This window comes from Stomoxys calcitrans, chromosome 1, assembly GCF_963082655.1.
Source record: "Stomoxys calcitrans chromosome 1, idStoCalc2.1, whole genome shotgun sequence".
Lineage (NCBI taxonomy): Eukaryota > Metazoa > Arthropoda > Insecta > Diptera > Muscidae > Stomoxys > Stomoxys calcitrans.
This window is the reverse complement of record NC_081552.1, coordinates 139,464,074-139,490,585: the sequence shown is the minus strand read 5'-3', so window position 1 is coordinate 139,490,585 and position 26,512 is coordinate 139,464,074. Positions and strand designations below refer to the sequence as shown.

The 26,512-nt window shown below is 39.8% G+C and overlaps 1 protein-coding gene across 2 annotated transcripts in view; it reads right to left on the bottom strand.

The window, feature by feature from the left end:
- The window catches only part of LOC106093197 (limbic system-associated membrane protein), a 101,361-nt gene that overhangs the window by 38,412 nt on the left and 36,437 nt on the right, over nt 1–26,512 (bottom strand). For both annotated transcript variants that reach the window (XM_013260213.2, XM_059360857.1), the window contains exons 3-5: nt 25,294–25,632; nt 2,167–2,436; nt 1,993–2,090 (exon numbers count right to left, since the gene is read on the bottom strand). In XM_013260213.2, the coding sequence (XP_013115667.1) occupies nt 1,993–2,090; nt 2,167–2,436; nt 25,294–25,632 (707 nt within the window). The remainder of the gene's footprint in view (nt 1–1,992; nt 2,091–2,166; nt 2,437–25,293; nt 25,633–26,512) is intronic.

The window sequence follows — 26,512 nt, the reverse complement described above, 5'->3', positions numbered from 1 at the left end:
GATCTCGGAGATAGGTGGTGCGATTTAATTTGCTCTCTTATAGTAACCTAAAAAAATTGGTATCCAAATTTTGGATTGGGTACGTGGGGGGACGCCCCACCACCAAAACCTACAAAACATACTTATATATAGACAAATAACATATATATAGGACTCAAATGCAAGGTATTTAAGATTAGAAAACGTATCTGATATCTAATTTTCGGACCAAGTGTTTGGGGCACCACTCCAACCCCCGAAACACCCCTAAATCGGACATATTTACCCACTATGGCAATATGGGACTTAAATGAAAGGTATTTACGAGAAGAATACGAATTTGATATCCAAATGTCGCACCAAGTTTCTGGGGGCCCACCCCTTCCCCAAAACACCCCCCAAAGAGGACTTATTTACTGACCATGGCAATATGGGGATTGAATAAAAGCTATTTGAGCGTAGAACACGATTCTGATATTCAAATGTGGGACCAAGTATTTGGGAGGCCGTCCCTCCCTAAAAACATCCCCAAAGAGTTCAAATTTATGACCATATCAATCAATATGGGGATAAAATAAGAGGTATTTTAAAGTAGAACACGAATATGATATATACTTTAAAGGCCAAGTCAATAAGTGGCCGCCCTATCCCCCAACACATCCCCAAACGGGTCATGTTTGCCGACTGTGGAAATATGGGGCTTGAATGAAAGGTATTTGAGAGTAGACCACAAATGTGATATCAACATTCGTGACCAACTGTCTAGGAGACGTCCCACCACCATAACAACCCCCAAATAGGACGTATATGCTTACCAAGACAATTTGGGTCTTCAAGACAGTGGAGTTCGATATTGATAGCTTTTTGGGGCCCATACATATATATATGCAGACTTTGCAATAAGGGGTTTAAATGAAAGGTATTTGAGATTAGAAAACGAATTTTACATCTAATTTCGAGGCCAACGGCAATATGGGATTCAAATAAATGATATATAGATACATGAGAATAGAGCACGATGCTGATATATTTTCAGGACTTAATGTTTGGGGGCCCATCCCACTCCCCAAAACACCCCTAAATCGGGCATAGTTACCGACCATGTCAATATGGAGCTTAAATGAAAGGTATTGGGGGGTAGAGCAAGAATTGATACCCACTTTCGGGACAAATTTTCTGGGTGTCTACCCCTATCCCAAAATACCACACAAACAGCAATTTTTAAGTGACCATCGCAATATGGGGCTCAAATAAAGGTATTTGGGAGTAAAATACGAATTTGATATCCAAATGTAGGACCATGTATTTAGGGCATCACCCCTTTCCCAAAACACCCCAAAGGGAAAAAATTTTTCGACCATATTTGAGATAAGAAAACGAATTTGATAACCTATTTTGGGGCCATGTGTTTGGGGGATGCCTCTTCCTGTAAACTCCTCTTAAGCCAATGGCAATATGGGGTTTAAATAAATAAACCCCCATAAAAAAATACATAATGTGATGGGGCCAACAATTGAGACGTTTGCTAAATAATAATAAAAAATTGTCAATTTTAGGCGTTAATTTTTAGTTTAAGAGTATAAATATTATAGTAGTATATATTTTGTTAAATTCGTTCAAAAATAAGCAAATTGTAGAAAATTGGAAACAAGTTTACATATATGAGATGGAATTTAGCATTGACATTTTTGAGATTTTTCAACTTGTTCACATTTGAAAGCAGCAGAAAATATTTACTGTTTCAGCAAAAAATGACTGCTGTCCCATTTTCAGCACACTTTCTGCTGTTACAAGAACAAATTTTGCTAACAAATTTCCCTGAGTGTACAGATTCTACCAGTAAAAGAAAATCAAGAAGTTTTCCCTGTGTATCGAATGTGTGCGATTTTCGGGCTAGATGCCGGCAGAGTTATAACAGTTTCAGCCTTAGGGTGGTAGTTTCTTATATCGTTCAATGGACAAAAATTTGTGGAGTCGAAAATTCTTACTGTGCGACAAAATTGAAATACAAACCTCTGAATTAACATCCCCATGAACTATACAAACTAGTTCAACATCGTAGCCTTCCGCTGCATGAACCCAAGATTTCTCTACAGTTATCTCTGGAGGTGCTGTAAATAAATAAATCGATATACATATATTGAACAGTAAAAGCTACGCAGAAATTTGTATGTAATCATGACTTACACAAAATGGTTAATTGAATATCCATGGACACTCTTTCCTTTACTCCATTATCCGCCGAACATTGATATATTCCTGCATGATGCCTATCAACATTTTCCAAAATTAATGTTGAGCTATCTGATAAATGCGTTGGGCCAGAAAACATGTCTTTCTTAAACCAATAAATAGTTGGCACTGGATTTCCGGATGCCTTGCATTCTAATGTGACTGTACTTCCTTTCCTTGCCGTTACTTGGCCATTATGCGGAAGGGCTCGAAGGGTAGGTGGCACTAAAATTGCATTAAGGAATGGATCAAATTAATTCAAAATAATGATTCTTTAATTCATAAATTTCGATAACAGTGAATTTAGCTGCTTTAACAATAGAATTGGGCAACAACACTTCATCAAATCTGTTTTTTGATCTGAGCATTTCGCACAAAGTAGAGTGGATTCGATGTGTTTTAATTTCGCTCCCCTAGGATATCCATTCATCTCGTAAAAGGAACATCTCTTCGTGACGAAACTTTCGACAAGTATACTTATTTTGAAACAAACTTCTACGATAAATTTGCAAGAAACTCAAACCGTTACTTGCAACCTTTAGTCTGTCAGCATGTTTTCCGACCAGATATTGTGCTGTCATGATGGACACAATGACTGCAACGTCTGATTAAGCTAGCGACAGCAAAGCGGTAGACCTCTTCTAGTTCCTAGTATCGCAATATTGTCTGCTCTACAATTCCCTGGGATATCTCTGTGTGCCGGCACCTAGAACAGGTGAGTTTTCAACTGTTCCGCCATCTCGTTGAGAGATCTGCGACAGTCTACGGCGGTTTGAAAACCGTTCTGCGTACATTTCGTACGCATATAGAGTACCTAAACAAAGCAACTATACAATATGAAACATACTGAAGCATAGTTTATTTTTATTAGATACTAACTGAACGGGGCCCGCTCCGCTGCGCCTCCTTTTACTTAATGTGGACCAAATTATATTTTGAATATTTATTTTCGACAACTAACAACTAAAGAGCTTTTAGTGAAATACCATGTTACGAAGATAGTATATGCATATCGCTTGACTAATAGTATAACAATATAAGTGCCTTTATCCGAATTTCATATGATCTTTTTTGGACCACGAAATCGCTCGGAGGGTTTTAATGCCATTAATCGGACATATTCTCATGATACTCGATTTAGGAGTGTTTTCGGGGATGAGGTGGTCCCTAGACACTTAGCCCTGAAAAAAATATCAGCATCGTGCTTTTGTCTCAAATACCATTTAATTAACCCCATATTGCCATTGGATTAAGTAGAGTTTATAGGATGAGGCGTCCCCCAAACACTTGGCTCAAATACCTTTCATATTGGCATGCTCGGCAAATTTTTACCATTGGGGGGTTTTTGAAGAAAGAGCGGTGCCCCAAATATATGGTCCCACATTTGGAAATTCGTATTCTACTCCCAAATACCTTTATTTGAGCCCCATATTGCCATGGTCAGTAAATAATTGCTGTTAGTAGTCCATTTTTTGAAAGCGGTAGACACGAAAGTGGATATCAATCTCGTGCTCTACCCTGCAATACCTTTCATTTGGGCCCCTCATTGACATGGTCGTTAAATATGCCCGATTTAGAGGTGTTTTGGGCCACTAAGCCCTGAAAATATATCAGCATCGTGATCTACTCTCATGTATCTATTGGGTTGACAAATTTTTTCACAGCTTGTGACTCTGTAATTGCATTCTTTCTTCTTTCAGTTATCAGCTGTTACTTTTAGCTTGCCTTAGAAAAAAAGTGTAAAAAAAGTATATTAGATTAAAGTTCATTCTAAGTTTTATTAAAAATGGATTTACTTTCTTTTAAAAAATCCGCAATTACTTTTTGGGCAGCCCAATATATCATTTATTTGAATCCCATATTAGCGTTGGCCTCGAAATTAGGTATAAAATTCATTTAAACCCCTTATTGCAAAGTCGGCATATATGTATGTATGGACCCCAAAAAGCTATCAATATCGAGCTCTACTGTCTTGAAGACCCAAATTGTCTTGCTAAGTATTGTAAATACGTCCTTTTTGGTGGTTGTTATGGTGGTGGGACGTCCTCCTAAACAGTTGGTCCTGAATGTTGATATCAGATTCGTGGTCTACTCTAAAATAACTTCCATTTGAGACACATCTTTCCATAGTCGGCAAACATGACCGGTTTGGGGGTGTTTTGGTGATGGGGCGGCCACTCATTTACTTGCACTTGAAACTATATATCATATTCGTGTTCTACATTAAAATACCTGTTATTGTTGGGTCAGCAAATACTAACTATATTGGCGGTGTTATGGGGGCGGGGTGGCGCCACAGACACTTTCCCGAATATTGATATCAAATTCGAGCTATACTCCCTCTCATTTGAGTCCCATACTGCTATGTTCGTAAATAAGTCCTGTTTGGGGGTGTTTTGGGGAAGGGGTGGGCCCCCAGATACTTGGCCCCACATTTGGATATCAAATTTATATTCTACTCGTAAACACCAGATTTTGGAGATGGGTGGTACCCTAAAAATAAAAATTTGTTATCCAAATTACGGATGGGGTACCTAGGGGACTGCCCCACCCAAAAACCCACCAAACATATATTTAGAACAATCACGACAATATGGGACTCAAATGAAAGGCATTTAGGACACGAAAACGTATCTGATATCCAATTGTCGGACCAAGTGCTAGGGGGACCACCCCAAGCCCCAAAACACCCCTAAATCGGACATATTTACCGACCATGGCAATATGGGACTCAAATGAAAGGTATTTTCGAGTAGAATACGAATCTGATATTCATATGTGGGACCACGTTCCTGGGGGTCCACCCCTTTCCCAAAACACCTCCAAACTGGACTTATTTACTGACCATGGGAATATGGGGCTTAAATAAAAGGTATTTGAATGTAGAATACGAATCTGATATCAAAATATGGGACCAAGTGTTTGGGGGCTGCCTCTCACCAAAAACATCCCCCAAAGGTGACAAATTTACGACCATAGCAATATGGGGCTCAAATAAAGGTCTTTGGGAGTAAAGCACGAATTTGACATCAATACTCGGGAAAAGTGTCTACGGGGCCACGCCACTACCACTGGACGTCCCACCACAATAACAAACCCCCATTGGACGTATTTGCACACCAAGACAATTTGGGTCTTAAAGAGAGTGGAACTAAATATTTATAGTTTTTAGGGTCAAATAAGGAGTTTAAATAAGATTAGAAAACGAATTTGATATTCAATTTTGAGGCCAATGTCAATATGGGGTTCAAATAAATGATATATAGATATATGAGAATAGAGCACGTTGCTGATATATTTCCGGGCTTAGTGTTTGGGGGACCACCCCAATCCCTAAATCGGGCATAATTACCGACCATGTCAATATGGAGCTTAAATGAAAGGTATTGGGGGGTAGAGCAAGAATTGATACCCACTTTCGGGACAAATTTTCTGGAGGTCTACCCCTTTCCCAAAATACCCCACAAACAGCAATTTGTTACTGACCATCGCAATATGGGGCTCAAATAAACGAGTAGAATACAAATTTGATATCCAAATGTAGGACCATGTATCTAAGGCATCACCCCATCCCCAAAACACCCCCCAAAGGGTAAACATTTTTTGACCATGCCCATATGTGGCTCAAATGAAAGGCATTTGAGATTAGAAAACAAATTTGATAACCTATTTTGGGGCCATGTGTTTGGGGGACGCCTCATGCTGTTAACTCCCCAAAACCAATGATAATATGGGGTTTAAATAAATGATATTTGAGAGAAGAGCACGATGCTGATATTTTTTCAGGGTGTCAAGGGTTTTCAAGTGTCTCACCTACGAAAACACCCCTACAGCAGACATCATGAGAATATCGGGCTGAAATAAAGTATTTTAAGAATGGAGTACACCATACATCCAAACTTAAATTTGTAGACCAATAAAGATCATATGGGACTCAGATAAAGGCACTAATATTGTTAAACTGTTTGTCGAGCGATATACTATTTTCGTGGCATGTTAATTCATTCTTTAATTGTCGACAATAAATATGCCAAGGAAACTTCTGATCCATATAAATTAAAAGAAGGCACAGCGGAGCGGGCCCGGGTCAGCTAGTATATATATGTATATACATATATATATATATATACATATATATTGTAGGTTTTGGTGATGGGGCGTCCCCCCAGTTCCTATAAGAGAGCACACAAAATTTCGCTTAAACGGCAGCACCCATCTCCGAGATCTGGCGTTTCTGAGAATTAGGGTAAGGGGGAGGGTCTTCATGAGCCTCTAGAGCGCGCAATTCTTATCCGATTGGAATGAAATTTTGCACAACGTGTTCTGTTATCATATCCAACAACTGTGCCAAGTATGTTTCAAATCGGTCCGTAACCTGATATAGCTGCCATATAAACCGATCTTAGGTCTTGATTTCTTGAGCCTCTAGAGTGCGCAATTCTTATCCGATTTGAATGAAATTTTTCACGTAGTATTTTGTTATGATATCCAACAACTGTGTTAAGTATGGTTCATAACCGGATATTTTGGGTTGCCCAAAAAGTAATTGCGGATTTTTTAAAAGAAAGTAAATGCATTTTTAATAAAGCTTAGAATGAACTTGGGCAACCCAATAGCTCTCATATAAACAGATCTGAGGACTTGACTTCTTGAGCTTCTAGAGGGCGCAATTCCTATCCGATTTGGCTGAAATTTTGCAAGACGTATTTTATTCTTACTTTCAACAACTGTGTCAAATAAGGTTTAAATCGGTTCATAAACTGATATAGCTGCCACATAAACCGATCTGGGATCTTGACTACTTGCGCCTCTAGAGGTCGCAATTATTATCCAATTTGCCTGAAATTTTGTACGACGGATTCTCTCATAACCATCAACATACGGGTTTATGGTCCGAATTGGTCTATAGCCCTATACAGCTCCCATAAAAATCGATCTCTCTATTTTACTTCTTGAGCCCCCAAAGGGCGCAATTCTTATTCGATTTGGCTGACATTTAACACTGGTCTCCAACATATAATTTAATTGTGGTCCAAACCGGACTATATCTTGATATCGCTCTAATAGCAGAGAAAATCTTTTCTTATACCCTTTTTTTGCCTAAGAAGAGATGCCGGGAAAAGAACTCGACAAATGCGATCCATGGTGGAGGCTATTTAAGATTCGGCCCGGCCAAACTTAGCACGCTTTTACTTGTTATAAATAAGAAGATATTAAAAATATCAAATACGTGTCTAAATTTGTTACCCGGTCATGTTTCTTCGTCGTTTGTTATCCATAGTATGCGCAAAAACTAAAATAATTGAAAGCATCAACTATAAAACTAATGCTTGGCTGCTTTTTTGTTGCGTTAAAAAAAATTCTTTACCGATACATATTGAAATAGTATACAATGCTAAAATTTAGTACCGCGGCATTTTGAAACATGATGCATTGTTCGAATACTAAGCAACTAATATTTTGAAAGTCAGCCTATATCTTAGACATTCCTCCACTTCTTTAATAATAAGGATCTCCTCTCCGCTTGTTACACACTACAGTGGTCGGGTAACCATTTCGATATGACCATTCCTAGCTCTTCAGAGTACATCCCAAAGCCCACCTGGCCGTCTAGTTCGGAACCATCCGTATGGAAGTATAAATAACTTCTACTAACAGGGATACTGTAGGTCCAATCGGTCCTTTAATGAATGATGGTACAGTACTATCATATCAAAAAGCGTCTCAGGGTATGGGTAGTCCATACTGCCAGGAACATCGGGCATTGTAGCAAGGACTTAAACTCTAAAGTTTTACAGGACATGGGCTTGACGTTTGAAATGTTTTCCTTGGGGCTTTTGCCTGTCAATTCATCATTTCCCACGCATTTTTCCGCATCCTCCAGCACGCTTCTCGATCTGTACTTTTTTAGTGACACTTCTAAAGTCCTCCTATACGACCAACTGTCAGCCTCATGTTTTTCGAACCATGACTTGATATTTTTATGTTATGAATTTGAGCTCACCAGGACTAGGGAAACTTATTCATATAGAGATATTGCCAGTCTCGACCATGATTTTTTGCTTTCGAGTGCTGTGCTCATCGACTGGGATCTGATATTTCGTATGGAAACTATCAACGAACAAACTGACTTTCTACAGAGGAATATCCGTATACTACAGGAACTTACGGTTCCACTCAAGACTAGAGAAGTGTCCTCCAGATCGAAACCGTGGTTCTCCCGGGATATTCGTTCGGCTATTCACGAGGGGAATATTTCGCATCGCAGGTGGAGACGTTTCAAAACGCCTAAATTATATGATGCCTTTCGCTCAGCAAGAGCCCACGTCAATAAGTTGATTAAGACAGCGAAGAAAGACTACTATTACAGGCGCTTTACTTCTGCAATAGGCTCCAAGAAAACGTGGACGGTTATTCGAGACATAGGAATTGGGAAAGATACTAATAGATGTTCAACAAACTTGGGCATCAATGGGCTTAATGATGCCTTTGTTAATGTCCCACAGATCCCATTTGATCCCAATTTCTATAGCTTCAATATCTCCCCTCTCTCGATGACGACTCTGGTTTTGGTTTCAGCTGTATTGGTCCTGCCGATGTCCTTAAGTGTGTCGCGACTGTAAAGTCTAACGCTGTCGGATCTGATGGCATTGATCCTAGATTTATAAGACTTTTGCTCCCACTTATTATTCCTTATGTAACCTTTGTTTTCAATAGGATTTTGATCACGAGTTATTTTCCATTAGCGTGGAAGCATGACAAGGTCATCCCACTGCCTAATAATTCCAAGGAATATAGACCATTGTACAGTAACGACTTGGCGAGTCAATTGTCTTATTGTGAGGTACATATTTACACTGACGATGTACAAATATATATCAGCAGTCCGAGGGATGAGATTGTTGAAAACATACATCTGCTTAATAATGATCTGTCAAGAGTCAGCACGTTGGCGAAACCCAATGGCCTGTGTCTCAACCCTGTAAAGTCCAAGTGTGTTGTTATCAGAAACAGGCTGTCTCGTTTTTCATGTGATGTCGTATATTCATTAACGACTCTAGAAATCGTTCCTCATGCAAAGAACTTGGGCGTGGTTATTAACAGCACTCTGACTTGGAGTAATAATATCGACTCTGTCGTTGGTCATGGATATTTAAAATTGCGTGCTCTCTGGGCCACTCAGTCGGTTACTCCGCTGCGGGTTAGGTCTCTCTTGGCAAAGACTTATCTTGTTCCTGGCATTCTCTACGGATGTGAGTTGTTTGGATATGGATTTATTGATTTCGCCAGATCAATTAGAGGTAAAATAATCATTCCCAAAATTTATCGGAGGCTTGTTTCTGAATGGCATATGTTCATATTCGCTGTACGTCTCTGGAACTCACTCCCGAACTGCAATTACTCAGTAACTCGGCAACATTTAAAACCAGCCTTTGGAAACATTTCACTGCATTAAGTTGATGAATGTTAAGACTCATTTATTTATTTTTATTCTTACATCTTAACTCAATTTCTTTTTTTCGGATCAACTAAGTCTATTAACTCCTTTTTAATTGATAAATTCATTTTTTGTTTTTTTCTTTTAAATTCAAATCTACAAAGCCACAAAAGTTAGTTTTTTTCCGTTAGTAAGTTATTCATTCAAAATCTGTGATGTATTGCATATCTATAGATTCTTAGTTTTAAGTGTTTACTATGCACAATTGGTGGAGATATTACCCGCACTTTAATTATAAGAATTTTATATTCTTGTTGTGCGGGTGTAAATAAATAAATTACAAATAACACAGTGTCCGTAGCTGCCACATGACCAAAGAGAAGGCTCCCTTAACCTCACGGCAGTGGTCGCTGCAATTTGTCTAGCCACAGTGTCCAGAGACATAAGATGTAGCATTAAATTCAATGCATCAGATGGTGTCGGCTTCAGTTGCACAAACAACAACTGCATTATATACTCAGTGCATGATACGCGGCTTAAACCCCCAATTTTGGCCAAAATCTCCCTTGCATGTGTATAGGGCAAGATTTGCCTTTCTTGTCCTTTCCAAAATGTTCGATTTGAACTTTAATTTTCTATCCAGCAAAACGCTCATTTATTTCACTAAATAAGACATTCTCTCCTCCGAAGAAAACAGGTGCCACTGCAGGTAACTTGTATCTTCCGCTGAAAAGAACTACGTCTGTCTTACACTGATGTACACCTAGACCACTTTCGGCAGTCCACTTGGCTGTGGTACGTAGAGCATCCTGAAGTATGTCTCTAAGAGTGATGGCAAACTTACTCCTAAATGCAATTTCCACGATATCAGCATACGTGACCACTTTTACACTCTTTTCTTCCAGATACTTTCCAAAGTAGAGGAGACAGCACACCTCCTTGCTGCTGACCGATCTTTTAGATCCACCGATCCCAAGCCATCTGTAAAGCATCATTTAGTAAGTAAGTTACTAATAAACTTTCTGACGGTAGTGTGGATACCTAGAAACTCCAACTCCCTTATGATTGACGTCGGTTTTGCATTGTTGAAAGCACATTAAATGTCAATAAATGCTATTGTATGCATTGTATGTTCCTTGACAGCGAGAGATCCCTCTATGTAGTCGACTAGGACGGCTACCGACTATGTCATTTAAGGCCCTTACTATGTACATGCTGTGTGGTAAGGTTTACTTGCTTTTGAAATGAAAATGGCCCTTGTGTCCCTCCACCCAACAGGTTTCTATGTCAATTGGTCGGACCCTAGCGGGCGTGGTCCTCATTCCAAGACAACATATTCTATGAACCTGCTGCATGAGCCTTACGTTGCACTTTTTCTCCATAGCAGTCCACCAATCTACAGAGGCATAAATAAGTTTTGGTCTATTCACACTCCAGTAAAAACAGTAGACTATTCTCGGATTCGAGCCCCATTTTGAGCACCCGTCTGCATAGTTCCCAACATCTGTAAGCCTTCTTAGTACGCTCCTGAATATGAATACTTGATCTTGTCAGATATCAAAATCGTTCAATTGAGGAAACGTAGTGCGTCAAATTGGCCCACCTTCGTCTTCGTGAACATTCAGATTTCAGTCTTCTCTGGATTAACATTGAGATCCCTGGGTCTAGCCCAGTCGTTTGCCACCTGCAAGACCCTTTCGGCCCTTCTGCATAGCTGGTTCGGACCCTTACCCCAAAGAAATATTATAACATAGCAGACGAGTTCAAATCCCTCCTCAGTCAGCATCCATAATAGGTCATTAATGGTGGTCAGCCATAGGAGTGGCGATAAAATGCCCCCCTTTGGTGTGCCATGTGCCACTTTCTCCCTTATATTTATGTCATGGAACCCACAATTTATCCACCTGTACCTTAGCATATGGTTTATCCAGACCCTACAGACCCGGTTCAAACGGTACTGGTCTACGCCAAGGTGTATGTTTTGGGTATAAACACCACCCTTGCCTGCTACCAGGCTTTCGGAGTTTATGCAAGTTCTAGGAACGCTGTGATTATATTGGCCAGATGGGGCGCCAGATAGTTCTTTAGTTCCTTTTGTAGTATCGCCGGATTCCATCAGGCCCGCCTGACTTCAATTGTTTGACGCTCCTCAAGACTTCCATCACCATAAATTCCGCTATGATAAGCCTTCGATCAACCACATTATTCCGAAATTCCGGTGTCTCCTTGAGTCCTGTGCTGCGGAAAATGCATTTTCATCAAAAACTTCAACAAGTCCTCGGTTGTCTCTGCACAAATTCCAATGTCGTCTTCTAACGTTTTAGTCTGAACATGGGTTTTTGAGTAAAACTTTTTCATCTTGGTGGCGTCATTAACGCTTTCGACCTTTTAGCAGAAAAGCTTCCATGAGGCACATTTTGCCTCTCTCGTAGTCTTATTGTACTCCTTGAGCCATGTGTAGTACACATACCAATAAACGTACTCTTTTTTAACGACGTGCTCTGTTGTAAAGTCTACATACCTATTTCCCAATGTTGCAATCTCCCCGGTCATACCGGATTTTTCTTGGACTGATTTCCTTTCCATTGTCGTCAATATCTTCTATGCTTGGCCAAGTCTTCTTCTGATTAGCATTCCGAATTTTGTCCAGTTGGTTTTCAATTTATTGCGGAAGGTCATCAGATTCGGCCCTGGCCGTGCTATTCTAAACCTAATGTGGGGATGGTCGGAGATGGAGTGCTCCTTGGAGACCCTCCAATTCTGAACCTTTTCGATCAGATTTTCCGCATATATTGTCGCATCTAAAACCTCCTCTTTAATCCCCTATTAACAATGGCAACGGTGTTACCAATATTTAGTGTTATTAGGTCCTTAGTATTCAAGAATTCTGCCAGGGAATGAGTCATTTTATTAATGTTGGTGCTACCTCGCGAAATGTGGTGAGAGTTCGCATCACACCCCTATTAGTATCTCATTCCCTGTTTGTTTTGCTTTCCTCACCAGTCGTTGCAGCTTCGACGCGTGGCGGTGCCGGAGAGTCGAAAGGCAGATAAAGTGATGCCAGGTATGCTCTACCGTCTCCCTGTATCATCATTGTTGCATCCGACTTAAAGATATGTAATTTAAATTTTTATGACAAATAACGTAGGTCCTCGGCCGAGTACCAGTGTAAGCATTGAATAATTGGTAGTTGATATGGTTCAGTTCAGAAACTTTGTTCCGGGTCGTCCATGGCTCCTAAATTAAGGCAATATGAATCTTGCCCTTGTTGAATTTCTCCATCAGAGCGTGTGTAGCTGTCTCGCTCAGGTGGAGGTTTATCTGGATGACCTAAATCATTAGTCCTCCACTAAATGGGCATCTTGGGAGTGGATGGTGTTTTCATCGTCTGCTCCCTGTTCTTAAGACAGCATTGAGTTTCCCGTCACTGCGCTGCCTGATGTTTTAATATTACGATCTTCGCCTATGCAAGTCTTCCCAATCTTAAGAAACGTTGGTAATGGTTCTATTGTCGGGTTCCTGTTCGTTAGGTTGTATTGAGTCTACAGTCCCTGCACTGCCTGATGTTCCAATATTATAATCTTTGCCTATACTTGTCATCCCAATCGTGAGTAAATGGGTTTCTTGGGAGTAAATGATGGTATCATTGTCAGCTCCCTGTTCGTTAGGTTGCATTGAGTTTTCTATCACTGCACTGCCTGATGTTTCAATATAACGATCTTTATCTGTGGCTGTTTTGAATCACTCGTCTCTGCATTGTCTGATGTTTTAGTATTAGGATCTTTGCTTATCCTAGTCTTCGCAATATTGAGAGAGTCGGTTATTGTCTCGTCGTCGACATCTTTTCATTATTCGTTATTGGTTCTTATGCCACTGCACTGCCTGATGGTGGCTCAGTATGGCAATAATTACCTATCCTAGTCTTCCTAGGCTTGGCCCGTAGTACGCCATGCCATCAGTCTTAGCCAAACTTGTCACGGACACTTGATCAATGCCCATCGCAAAGAGAATTCCTTCCTCCTTCTCCTTCCTGTGGAATACTTCCCATTTCTCCACGGCCAAATCTTAGTTTTGCTTGTTTAAGACTTCCATCATACGTTCCGTCGCGATTTCGCCGCCCTCGCCCTTGATGAAGACCGTCGCCTTTGTGATCTGTGGGATGTCCATCTTTCTCACAAGGTCGAGCTTTGCGCCCCAGCGAGAGTTGGAGACTTCCACTAAATCAATACATTCTGCTGACGCAAAGTCCAGCGTTGAGATGTCCCCTCTATACACGTAGCTCATAATTCGTATGGGTGGACTCCCTTCAGTGTTCAAACATGTTTGAAAACCCGTTTGTTTACTAGATGTTCCACTTGAGACCGATGAACTGGTGGAATCCTACTGGATGCACTGCCGATATAGATGACTGCATAAGTCATCTCAACTCTGTTGTTCTTCCTTGCCACTCTGGCGTAAGAGACGACCATATTCTCCTTCCGTGATGGCTGTTCAAACATGTTTGAAAACCCGTTTGTGTTAGATGTTAAACTTGGGACCGATGAACTGGTGGAATCCTACTGGATGCATTGCCGATATGGATGACTGCATAAGTCATCTCATCTCTGTTGTTCTTCCTTGCCACTCTGGCGTAAGAGGCGACCATATTCTCCTTCCGTGATGGCTGTGGCAGCCTTTTGGCAGTCACTGTCCTCCATGAAGACTTAGGGGCCGTGCGCGCTTATTTCGTTCCTGTTCCGACGCTGATAGCGTGTGGGTGAGAGGCTGGGTGACCTAAGAGGGTTGTATAATTAAAATGTGTCCGCCATTCTCCATTTGGATGCTCCGAAGAGTTCGGAAACTCCAAGTTTTTTTCAACAATTTTACCTTTTAGTTTCAATTCTCGTTAGTTCATATTTTACGTGTGAGTAGTAGCTGTTATGAAATTATTAAACCCGTAATGAACACATAATTCTTTAGCCATTATTTTCCAAATTTAGTTCGTTTAACTAGTGTTGAGGTGCACCATTTTTTGCGTGTACACTCGACGTCCTCGGGGTAACACAATACAACCTCACACATTCATTGATCGCCCAAACCTCTACTTGCAGAACCGTTTTATGAGCAGATAGTCGGTATCAGATCGCAGTCCCCGGATTGCAATGTTGACCCTCGGTCCCACTCTGTCTTCTTGCTTTGTCCCATCCATGAATAAGTGTACTATGAATATGCAGATGGCAATTCCAAAGTTCCATCAATCTATCATCTGAGGCGTAAGTGAGCATTGGTCTAATAATTCTGCTGTAGAGCCATTGAACTATTCTCAGGAGTGTGTCTCCATTTCGATCCTACGACCCATCAAAAGAGTGACCAACATTTGTGACCCTTCTCGGTACGTTGCCGACTAAGGCTTAAGTCGTTTCCTGTTCATAAGCACTCATAAGTATTTTACCTTGACAGATATCGAAATCGTTCTCTTAAGGAAACGTAATGCGTCAAATTGGCCCACTTTCCCTTTCCTCGTGAACATGCTTTCAGTCTTCTCTTTCCCAGTCGTATGCCATCTCAAAGACTTTTTCGTCGTTGCTGCATAGCTGATTCGGACCCTTACCGTTTAGAAGTATTATAATATCATCTGCTTTGCAGACGGATTAATATCCCTCCTCAGTCAGGGAGGTCAATGAACGGAATTTGTGGCTGGAACACTTGGAGCAATGTAACGTAGGTACCGGTTTAGGCAAGCTGTGGTCTACCGTTAAGACACTCTCGAACCCTGGAAAAGCGGATGATAGGACCTGGCGACGTTACAGTAACTGGCCTGAAGAGATGCACCAGGTTGTTCGACCGTCAATTTATTGAGCATCCCGAGAGTGACAAAGCAAGGAGAAGAGCCATACGTCATATACCTGGCCACGGCTTGGAGGCTATCATAACTTACCGTGGACGAAGTTACGAATGTCATCCGTGGAGCCAAATCATCCACAGCGTTGTGCCCCGGTGGAAGCTCCACACTATACCTACGAACGGTATAGAGATCGTATCATATGCGGACGGTTGTACGATCATGGCATCAGGCCCATTGGTGACATCTGTGATAGGTTAAGCGTCTACCTCAACGAAATTGCCTCTTATTTCACAGCAAGAGATCTGAAGATATCTACCACCAAATCTTCAGCAGCATAGTTCACTACATACACTCATGAGGTGGGTAGGGAGCTGAATTTTGACCACATACAAAGCAATTGACCGGTCGGTGGTAAGTTATGCAGCAGTCGCAGGACACTGGCTGGAGTCTCCATTGCGGGGAAGCGGGGAACTCTTTTTCTTCTTCAGCGTCAAAGCAGTGTTGTGCTCTTCGGGAGATCTGATTATTTCCAGCTTCCGTTGAAGTGCCTGGAATGTCGGATGCCGAATTACCGCATACGTGATTGAGTACGCTTTTGTATCGAAAATTTTCTAGTATTTACCGATTAGTTTTGCAAATCAGAGTTGATTTGAACATATGTTTGTGGCAAAACAAAGCAACACAAACACTCAAATGACAACATCTACCCAGCTTCTGTACAAAGTGTGTATTTATTTCAGTTTTTGAAAACAAACCTGAATTTATAAATAAAAAAACAAACATCTAATTCTGAAGCGGACAATAACTTTCTGCTAATAGAAATAATGATGATACAAGTGATCCAATGTCATTCCGATTAATGCGTACATAAATAATCTAAATAAACACATTTATATTATTAATATAATAAAGTGGAAACACTCAAACGCCCACATTCTTGTTTGTTTTGTGTTTTATATTTTTTTATTAATTCAAAACACAATAATGTAAAGAAATCTTCTTTATATAGGTTGTTTGTAGGTTTGTTTGTATGTTCCTTATAGACTCAGAAACGGCTGAACCGATTTTCTTGAAATGTTCACAGATGCTGCATAATAATCCCGTGGTGAAAATAGGGTAGTACATTTTTTGATATCTGTAGGGTGGGCAGACCCTCCCCCTTACCCTAATTTTCAGAAACGCCAGATCTCGGAGATGGATGGTGCGATTTAAGCGAAATTTTGTGTGCTCTCATATAGTACCCTACAAATAAAAATGTGGTATCCAAATTAGGTACCCACCTAGGGGGGCTGTCCCACCCTAAAACCTACCAAACATATATTTAGACCAATCACGACAATATGGGACTCAAATGAAAGGTATTTAGGATAAGAAAACGTATCTGATATCCAATTGTCGGCCCAATTGCTAGGGGGACCACCCCGATTCCCAAAACACCCCTAAATCGGGCATATTTACCGACCATGTCAATGTGGAGCTTAAATGAAAGGTATTGGAGGATAGAGCAAGAATTGATACCCATTTTCGGGACAAATTTTCTAGGGGTCTATCCCTTTTCCAAAATACCCCACAAACGCAATTTTTAAGTGACCATCGCAATATGGGGCTCAAATAAAGGTATTTGGGAGCAGAATACGAATTTGATATCCAAATGTAGGACCATGTATTTAGGGCATCACCCCTTTCCCAAAACACCCCCAAAGGGAAAAAAATTTCGACCATGCCAATATGTAGCTCAAATGAAAGGTGTTTAAGATTAGAAGACGAATTTGATAACCTATTTTGGGGCCATGTGTTTGGGGGACGTCTCATCCTGTAAACTCCCCTCAAAACCAATGGCAATATGGGGTTTAAATAAATGGTATTTGAGAGGAGAGCACGATGCTGATATTTTTTCAGGGCCAAGTATCTGGGGAATACACCTCTCCATAATGAGAATATCGGGCTGAAATTAAGTATTTTAAGAATGGGTACACCTTACATCCAAACTTAAATTCGTAGACCAATAAAGATCATATGGGATTCAGATAAAGGTACTTATATTGTTAAATTGTTAGTCAAGTTAGCATTGTATTTCACTAAAAGATCTTTAATTGTCGAAAATAAATACTCCAAGCAAACTTTTGTTCCATATAAAGTAAAAGAAGGCGCTGTGGAGCGGGCCCGGGTCAGCTAGTAAACCTATATTTTTGAACACATCCACGTTTGCTCGATATGAACACATTTTCCCTTAACTTTTGTTCTGAGTAGTTAAAGAAACCAATTGCAAGCAGCTCGAATGTGATCTGGCGGTATATTGGCCCATTCCTGTACAATGAATTTCTTCAGCGCATCCATACGGGCGTAATTTTTATTCCCACCACAATAGGATGAGAGTAACCTAATCTAGTCATTACGTTTGTAACACCTCGAAGTATTCGTCTAAGACCCCATAAAGTAAATATATTCTTGATCGTTTTAACGTTTTAAGTCGATTTAGCCATGTCCGCCTGTCTGTCGACATCACGATAGCGGTCGAACGCGCAAAACTAGCCGCTTGAAATTTTGCACTGATACTTCTTATTGATGTTGATCGTTGGGGATTGCAAATGGGCTATATCGGTTCAGGTTTAAAGCTGGTACTACGGTCTTTTATGTGGAAAAATTTTCGAAAATCGTTCTTTCTGTGGTTTGACAAGGTTACCATATTTGAGTTTTTTTGGGTTTCTTTGACCAAAATGTTGCTATTTATATAAAAAAATTAATATGGCAACAAACAATTTATCAGCTGCTTACGTGCATGTGTACACACAAATTAGAGTGTTTGGGTCGTACTGAAATTCATGTATGTTGTTGTATTTTACAACCAAAACCCACCCCTTCGTAACTAATAAATAATGAAACACAAAACAAGTTAAAATGAGACAAATTCAGCATTTATTTGTACAAATAATTAGATTTTGTAGTATTTTCATTGTTATAAGTTATATAAGCGCAACTTTCCAAAAGCCTTTGTCAGCATCGTCCACTTTTATCGAAATATTGTTGTTGTAATTGCAGACCAAAAGCACAACACATTCTTTCAAAAACCTTTTTATTTCGTACAGATTGCTTGAGTTGCTGGTTGTGAAAGATGTGTTAATTTTTCTTTCGAGTATATTTATTTATATTTAAAAAATACTCTCTTATTTATGCATCCACAAACACTTTACTTTTTTTCCACCCAGAGTAAAAACATGTGAGCAACATCACTAACATTAACCAACACTCAGTTACAATTAGAAGTTTGGCAATCGCGTGAGAAAATGACTTGTTGCACAGCGGCTGTAGTTGTGCTCTCAATGGGCGTCCCGAAAAGTAAATTTTCCCTAGATGAAAAAACAAGTTATGATGAAACGAACACATTTCCGCAAATTTTTCTCCTTTTTTTATATAGAGTTTCAACGCGAAAACCGAATATAGTACTAGCCTTTTGATATTAAGGTACTAAAACGTACATTAAGGTACTAAATGCACCATAATTTACGAATTGAGCTCAAAATCCCAAAATTGCGATGCAGTTACATCACGGCAATATGTATTGAGCGACTAGACGATACCGGCAGTAATTATCGGGCAACCAGAATATTTTTTTGAAATTCTTATATTGACTAAAACGAACAATATGGTACTTTCGTTAAAGACTTTCCTACAGGTCTGAAATTAAGGCTACAGGTACACCTTGACAATATGAAATTTGGAATACAGTTACACGTTGACGGTATATGTTTGGCGAAAACGTACAAAATGGTAATTTCATTGCAGACTGTGTTACAACTCTAAAGTTTGGGGTACAGGTACATCTTGGCAGTGTGTGCCGGGTGACTAGAAGATATTTTTGAAGTTTGTACATTTAGATACTAAAACGTACAAAATGGTACTTTATTTACGGATTGAGCTAAAGATCTCAACATTGCTATGGTGTAAATGAAGGCGTAGCCACACCTTTACAGTATATATCGGCCGACTAGAGATTTTTTTTTTGTTAATTCGTACATTTAAGCACTAAAACTTTCAAAATTTTACTTTTTTACGGGTTTGGCTAAAGCTACTAAAATTATGGTACAGTTACACCTTGGTATTGGGTGTACCATCAGCGGGAGCGAAGCGACGGGGCATATGCTAGTCTTCTCTATATATAAACTAGCATCCCGGTGGTCCGTTTCGCTGCCCCTGTTTTTGATATCCGCTTTTTAGTGTTGGACTTCCAAAACCTAGCTAGACACTCGATTTATAAAATTATGAATTTTGTAAGTACCAATAATTACAAAACATCAAAAAATTATCAAGTCGCCCAATATATATTGTCAAGGTATAAATGAATCCCAATTTTGAGCGTTTTAGCTCAATTCGTAAAGAGAGTGCCATTTTGAATGTTTTAGTAACTAAATATACGATTTTGAAAAAAAATCTTCTGGTTGCCCAAAATTTATAGTCAAGTGTGTGCTTGTATTCTAATTTTAAGAGCTTTAGTTCACTCGCTTAAAAAAGTACAATTTTGTTAGTTTGCGTACCTAAACATACAAATAAAAAATTACTTTAAGTCGCCCAATATATTCCTTCAAGGCACCAATTACACCACAATTAGAACGTTTTCTTCCACATGACGTATTTTAGTCAAGACTGGGAAAATGTTTGTCAAATTGCTTAATTTTATCAGCCATCGTTCGCTTTAGGCGAAGCTAAGCTATTTCGTACTATTTTGCACTTTTTGGTACCAAAAGTTACTAATTTTGAATAGATCATTTAGCCACCTATTATATATTTCCTTTTTGTACCTACATGCCAAATTTCAGATCTCCAGATCCATCTGTAAAGAAAGTACCAAGTGGTAACATGTACGAGTTGTGAGTAAATTGTTAAGTCACCCTTCATATTTTTCCTAGTAGAACCTGCATGCAAAATTTTAGACCTCTAGCTCCATCTGTAAGAAAGCAACAAATGGTACCAATTTTGGTACCAAAATATATGAACCCTTTATAGATCATTTCGTCACCTATCATATATTTCTCAGTTGTACCAACATGCCAAATTTCAGACCCCCATCTCCATACATGAAGAAAGTACAAAATGGTACCAACGAATGGTAAATAGATCATTTAGTCATCCATCATTTATTTCATGACAAATTTCGGACCTCTCGCTCCTCTAGCTTGCAACCAAAATGTAAGAGTTGTGAAAAAATTATTTAGTCTCCCACCATATATTTCAAAGTTTTGCCTATATGCCAAACTTCAGACCTCTAGCTCCATCTGCTCAGAAAGTACAAAATTGGAACAAAATATATGAATTGTAAAAAGCTCATAGTCACCCATTATAATTTTCCTTGTTGTACATACATGCCACATTTCAGACCTCTAGCTCCATCTTTAAAGAAAGTGCCAAACGGTACCAATTTCGCTACCAAAATTTACAAATTTTTAATAGATCATTTAGTGGCCCATCATATATTTCCTGCGGTACTAAACGTACGTTTTCTCACGTTACCAGTACTATTTGTCCATATTTTCTTTTCACCCTCATCATTTTGCACCAGATGTCTGGTGCAAAATGATGAGGGTTCATCCATTTCGTGCATTTTTGGCTCTTTTTTAGTATCTAAATGTAAAAATTTCCAATAACTCTTATAGTCACCCAATTAAGGTTCCAAATTCAGAGCTCTAGTTGAATTTACAAAGAAAGTACCAAATAGTACCAATTGCGGAACTAAAAGTACTATTCCCAATACTTCCGGTACGATTTTCCAATTTTTTTTAACGAACCTCTTTTTGAGACGCTTTTTAATTTGAACACAAGAACATAATTCTAGCCCTTTCTGTTCGCGCTGGACAAATATGTACCATTTCTTACTATTTGGAACTTTTTAGTACCTAAACGTACGAAAATCATCAAATCCAGTCCGACTGACTGATCACTGCCCAGCCCAAACAGCTAAGACAAGAATTATGAAATTTTGTACGAATGTTGGTCTTGGGTCGGAGGCGCGAGATAAGGCCTGGTACATTTAGGTACTAAAACGTACAAAATGGTGCCTTATTTACGGATTGAACTACAGCTCTGAAACTTGGGATACAAGTACATCTTGGCAGTATGTACCGGGCGACTAAAAGATTTTTCGATATTTGTTCCTTTTAGTACAAAATGGTACTTTCATTGCAGACTGAGCTATAGCTCTGAAATTTGGGATACAGGTACATCTTGGCAGTATGTACCGGATAACTAGAAGATTTTTTGAAATTTTTACATTGAGGTACCAAAACGTACAAAATTACACTTTATCTGCGGATTGAGCTAAAGATCTCAAAATTGCAATACAGTTACACACCGGCAGTATATATTGGGCGACTAGACTATTTTTTTGAAAGTCGTACATTGAGGTATTAAAACATACAAAATGGTACTTCTTTACAGACTGGTCTCGAGGTCTGAAATTTGGGCTAGTACTTCTTGACAGTTTTTATTAGGTGACCAGAAGTTTTTTTTTAAACTTACATTTAACTGAAACGTACAAAATGTTTTCTTTATGTATGGAGCTACAGCTGCCAAAATTGAAATACAGTTACATGCCGGCAGTATTTATCGGGCGACCAGAAAATTTTTTGCAATTCGTACATTTAGGTACTAAAATTAACAAAATGGTACTTTCTTGGCCTAGAGGTCTGAAAATAAGGCTACAGGTGCACCTTGAAACATGTATTGTGCAACTAGAAAATGTTTATGAGAATGCTACTAAAAGATTTATGAAAATATGCCTGTTCACGAGGAAGATGAGGGTGGGCCAATTTAACTCACCACATTTCCTCAATAAGACGTTTTCGATATCCGACAAAGTCAAAAACTTAGGTGTGATCTTGGACAGGACACTAAATTGGAAGTGTCACATTTAAGAGCGTACTGAGAAGGCACTCAGATGTTGGGCACTATGTAGACGGGCCGTAGGCTAGAAATGAGGTCCGAATCCGAGGATAGTCCACTGGCTCTACAGGAGCGTGATTAGACCAATACTTTATTACGCCTCAGTAGTTTGGTGGATTGCTATGGAGAAAAAGTGCAACATAAGGACAATACAACAGGTTCAGAGAACATGTTGTCTTCTCTAGGCGGAGCGATGAGGACCACGCCCGCTAGGGCACTGGAGACTATTCTATATATCCGATGAACCTTGAGGTCGAGTGCGAGGCACTGCTGCCGTCAGCACAGTCTTGGATTAACGGAACCCTAGTATTTCAATCTAGAAGATCATGTTCCACGGATGAATCAAAGCTGGAGCACAGAGTGGGCCTGGGGGTCTACATTTTGAACACCAGGGACTGAGATCTGTTTTAGACTGCTTGACCATAATACGGTCCAGCAGGCGGAGATCAGGGCGATCACGGAATGAGTGAGGTGGTGTGGTGCTAACGCGAGGACGTCGAGTGCGAACAACTTTACCGACAGTAAAATTGCCGTAAGGGCAATAGCAACCAGGACATCACGAACAGTCTTGCAGTGTAGGAAGGAGATTAACGCCATCTCTGAGAATGGCAAAATCCGCATCCTTTGGATGCCGGACCATAACGGAGTAAGGAGGAGTAAGGGCAGACGATTTGGCGGTGAAAGCCAGAGGACTGCCATCAATAAACTTGGTTAACCCGAAGCCTTTCGGGTCGACGCAGTCCGAGTTAAGGGCGTGGGCGACGAATGCGCATGCAACCCTGTGGAATGGCGAAACGGTCGATAGGACGGAGGATCCAGATCGTGAGAAGATGAGACTATTACTGAAAAGAAGTAAGAAGGCGGTCAGTAAATATAGTGGTATCATGACGGGACACATTGGACTACGAGATCACTTATGCAAAATCGGTGCGACAAGTGATTGCATGTGTAGTCCGTGCGGGGAAGATGATGAGACGTTGGGACATTTCCCTTGTCATTGCGCGGCTTTTGGGCGCCCCGGTAGCCGTGTTGGTAGCGTGCTTGGATTACCAGTGCAGGAGTCGTGGATTCGATTCTCGCCAGAAACCTTGGTCTGTCTCTGCTGTGGTATCACAATGGGCTTAAAATTGTCTAAGTGAGTCTGTAGAGGACTGCCACTCTTATTTAACCTAACCTTGCCCGGCTTTTGCGTCTAACAGATAGCTGCACTTAGGTGGGAAACAATACCAGATATGAACTAACTTAGGGGCGTGGCATGGAAAACAATTAAAATGTCCATAGTGGCATGGGGCGATTAATATGTGCACCCTCTTTTTAACATAATCTAAAAGATTTATTTGAAATTCGTGCATTAAAGTGCTAAAACGTACAAAGTTGTAATCTCTTTGCAATTTGCAACAACTCGACAGTATATATTGTGCAACTGGAAGTTTTTCTTGAAATTCGTAGATTTTGGTACTAAAATGTACAAAATTGTTGTTTCTTTATGGATTGAGTTAGAGCTCTGTAATTTTTGTACAAATTGACCTTAAGCTTTAAAATAGGGATACAGGTAGACCTTAACCGTATATAGTGGGCACCTGGAAGTTTTGTTTTTGAAATTTGTTCATCTCTATGTACATAAAAGAGACGCGTGACTGACTTATTGTTGACTGACTGATCATGGCCCAGCCCAAACGGCTAAAGCTAGAATCATGAAGCTTTGCACAAATGTTGGTCTTGGATCATAAGCTCGTGATAATGCGAGATTTGGTGATTTTCTCACATTAAGATACTAAAAAGTACCAAATAGTACGAAGTGGTGAATATTTGCCCAGCACGAACGGAAAGGGCTAGGAGGCTATGACTTTGAAAAACAAAAATCTTCTGGTTGTCCAAAATTTATAGTCAAGGTGTACTTGTATCCCAATTTTTTGAGCTTTAGTTCACTCCGTTAAGAAAGTACCATTTTGTACGTTTGAGTACCTAAACATACGAATAAAAAATGTCTTTAAGTCGCCCAATATATTCTTTCAAGGCAAGACTGGAAAAATATTTGTCAAATTGCTTAATTTTATCAGACATCGTTCGCTGTAGGTGAATTTAAGCTACTTCGTACTATTTTGCACGTTTTGGTACCAAAATGTACTGATTTTGAATAGATCATTCTGGCCACAGGAACGGCAGAAGGAATATGCCTTCTAGTTCCTACCGTTGAACCATCCAGAATGTTCACATCCGCTAAATCAGACAGGTTCTCAAAGAAATAAGAACCTTAAGCGGAATCCTTCTGACTGCCAGTGCGGGACACACCCACAGAATGTGTTCTATAGTCTCTTCTCCTCCGATGTCCTCACAGCTTCTGCAAAAGTCGTTAATGACAATCTTCAGTCTGTCAGCATGTTCTCCGATCAGACAGTGACCTGCCATGACGGACACAATGACTGAGACGTCTGTTCTAGACAGCAAAGCAGTAGACCTCTTCAAGTTTATATTAGGTCACATAGTTTTGGAATGCTCACAGCCCCCTCTTTGTGGTCTGAAAGCATAGCTTATATGTATACATATCGCTAGAGGCATTCCCACATATTCCAGTTTCCCTGGAATGTGAGTCTCGCAAGCTCGTCGACTTTACAATTCCCTGGTAAATCTCTGTGGCCCGGCACTCAGAACCGGTGACTTTTGAACTCTTAAGCCATCTCGTTGCGTTTCTAATGGGAAAAATTTGCAAAAAGAAATTGCATTTCATTTTAAAGGAGCACTACAACCTTAACTTTACACCTTTATGAGTTTGGGATTTGAACTCAACAACTATTAAGTTTAGTGATACAAATCACACGTGTGATTTGAAAGAACAAGTAACCATATATTGTACATATAAATTATAACTTGTGCCGCTTTTACTTACCCAAAATTTCTACCGTATGAACTTGATCTCTATTCTCCTGATCACCTAGTTGGCAGATATAATCACCAGCGTCTTGCGTTTTAACACCATTTATTTGTAAATTATAATCTCCAACAATTTTGAATCTGGGATCTCTGCTGATCTTTAGATGTCCAGCTGTCAATACCGAAGAACCCTTCCGCCACAAAAGAACAAATGACCCAAGATTTTGAACCTTACATGGCAACTCAATTGTTTCACCTACTATTACTTTGTACAGGTGGCCTCGGGATAAAAATTTTGGTGCAACAGACGGTGTTTCGTTTTCCGCTCCCTTATATGTTCCATCGGTATGCGAATCTGAAAATACATAAGCAAGTAATGTTAATGAACTATAGAACATCGGTTGTGTGTATTTCCCGCACTGGCATTCGGAATGAGTTCTACTTCAGGTTTTTATTTCTTTGAGAACTTGTCTGATTTGGCGGATGTGAACATTCGCAAGCTGTTGAGCTTTTTAAAGCGATCTGGATGGTTCAACGGTAGGAACTAGAAGGCATCTTCCTTCTCCTGTTCCTGCGGTATCGCATTGGAAAAAAAACGTCTAAATGAGTCTGATGGCAGACTGCCACTTAAACCTAACCTAATGAATTCTTCTTATAATGCATGCAAAATAAGTTGAAGGATATCGTCAGTCATTGTTCCATAAGCCATTTTCGAGTTTTTTGAGTTAGTACAAACTTTCTGTTTAGTTTTCGAGATATTGAGATGCAATTTTGTTCCAGTCCCAGTTTTGCCCATCGCGAATGGGAAGGGCTAGCAGAATGAATTCGCGGTCAAATTAAAGAGCGTCTCTAAAAATAAGATTTGAAGGGATTTTGTGATATTCGTACGTTTAGGTACTAAAAAGTACCGAATGGTACGAAATGGTGAATGTTTTACCATCGCGGACGGGAAGGGCTAGGAGAATGAATTCGCGGTCAAATTAAAGAACGTCTCAAAAAAATAAGTTTTGAAAACAACAATTTTCCAAAAAAGTACCAGAAGTAGGAGAAAAAGTACGATTAGTGCCGCAATTGGTACATTTGGTACCTTCTTTACGAATTGAGCTGGAACTCTGAATTTTGGTACTTAGGCATACTATGCCAAACTAAATTGGGTGACAATTTTCAAAATTGCAAATTTTGTCCATGAACATTCCTCTAAGGAACTCGGGAAAAATTCACATATCAATGAATGC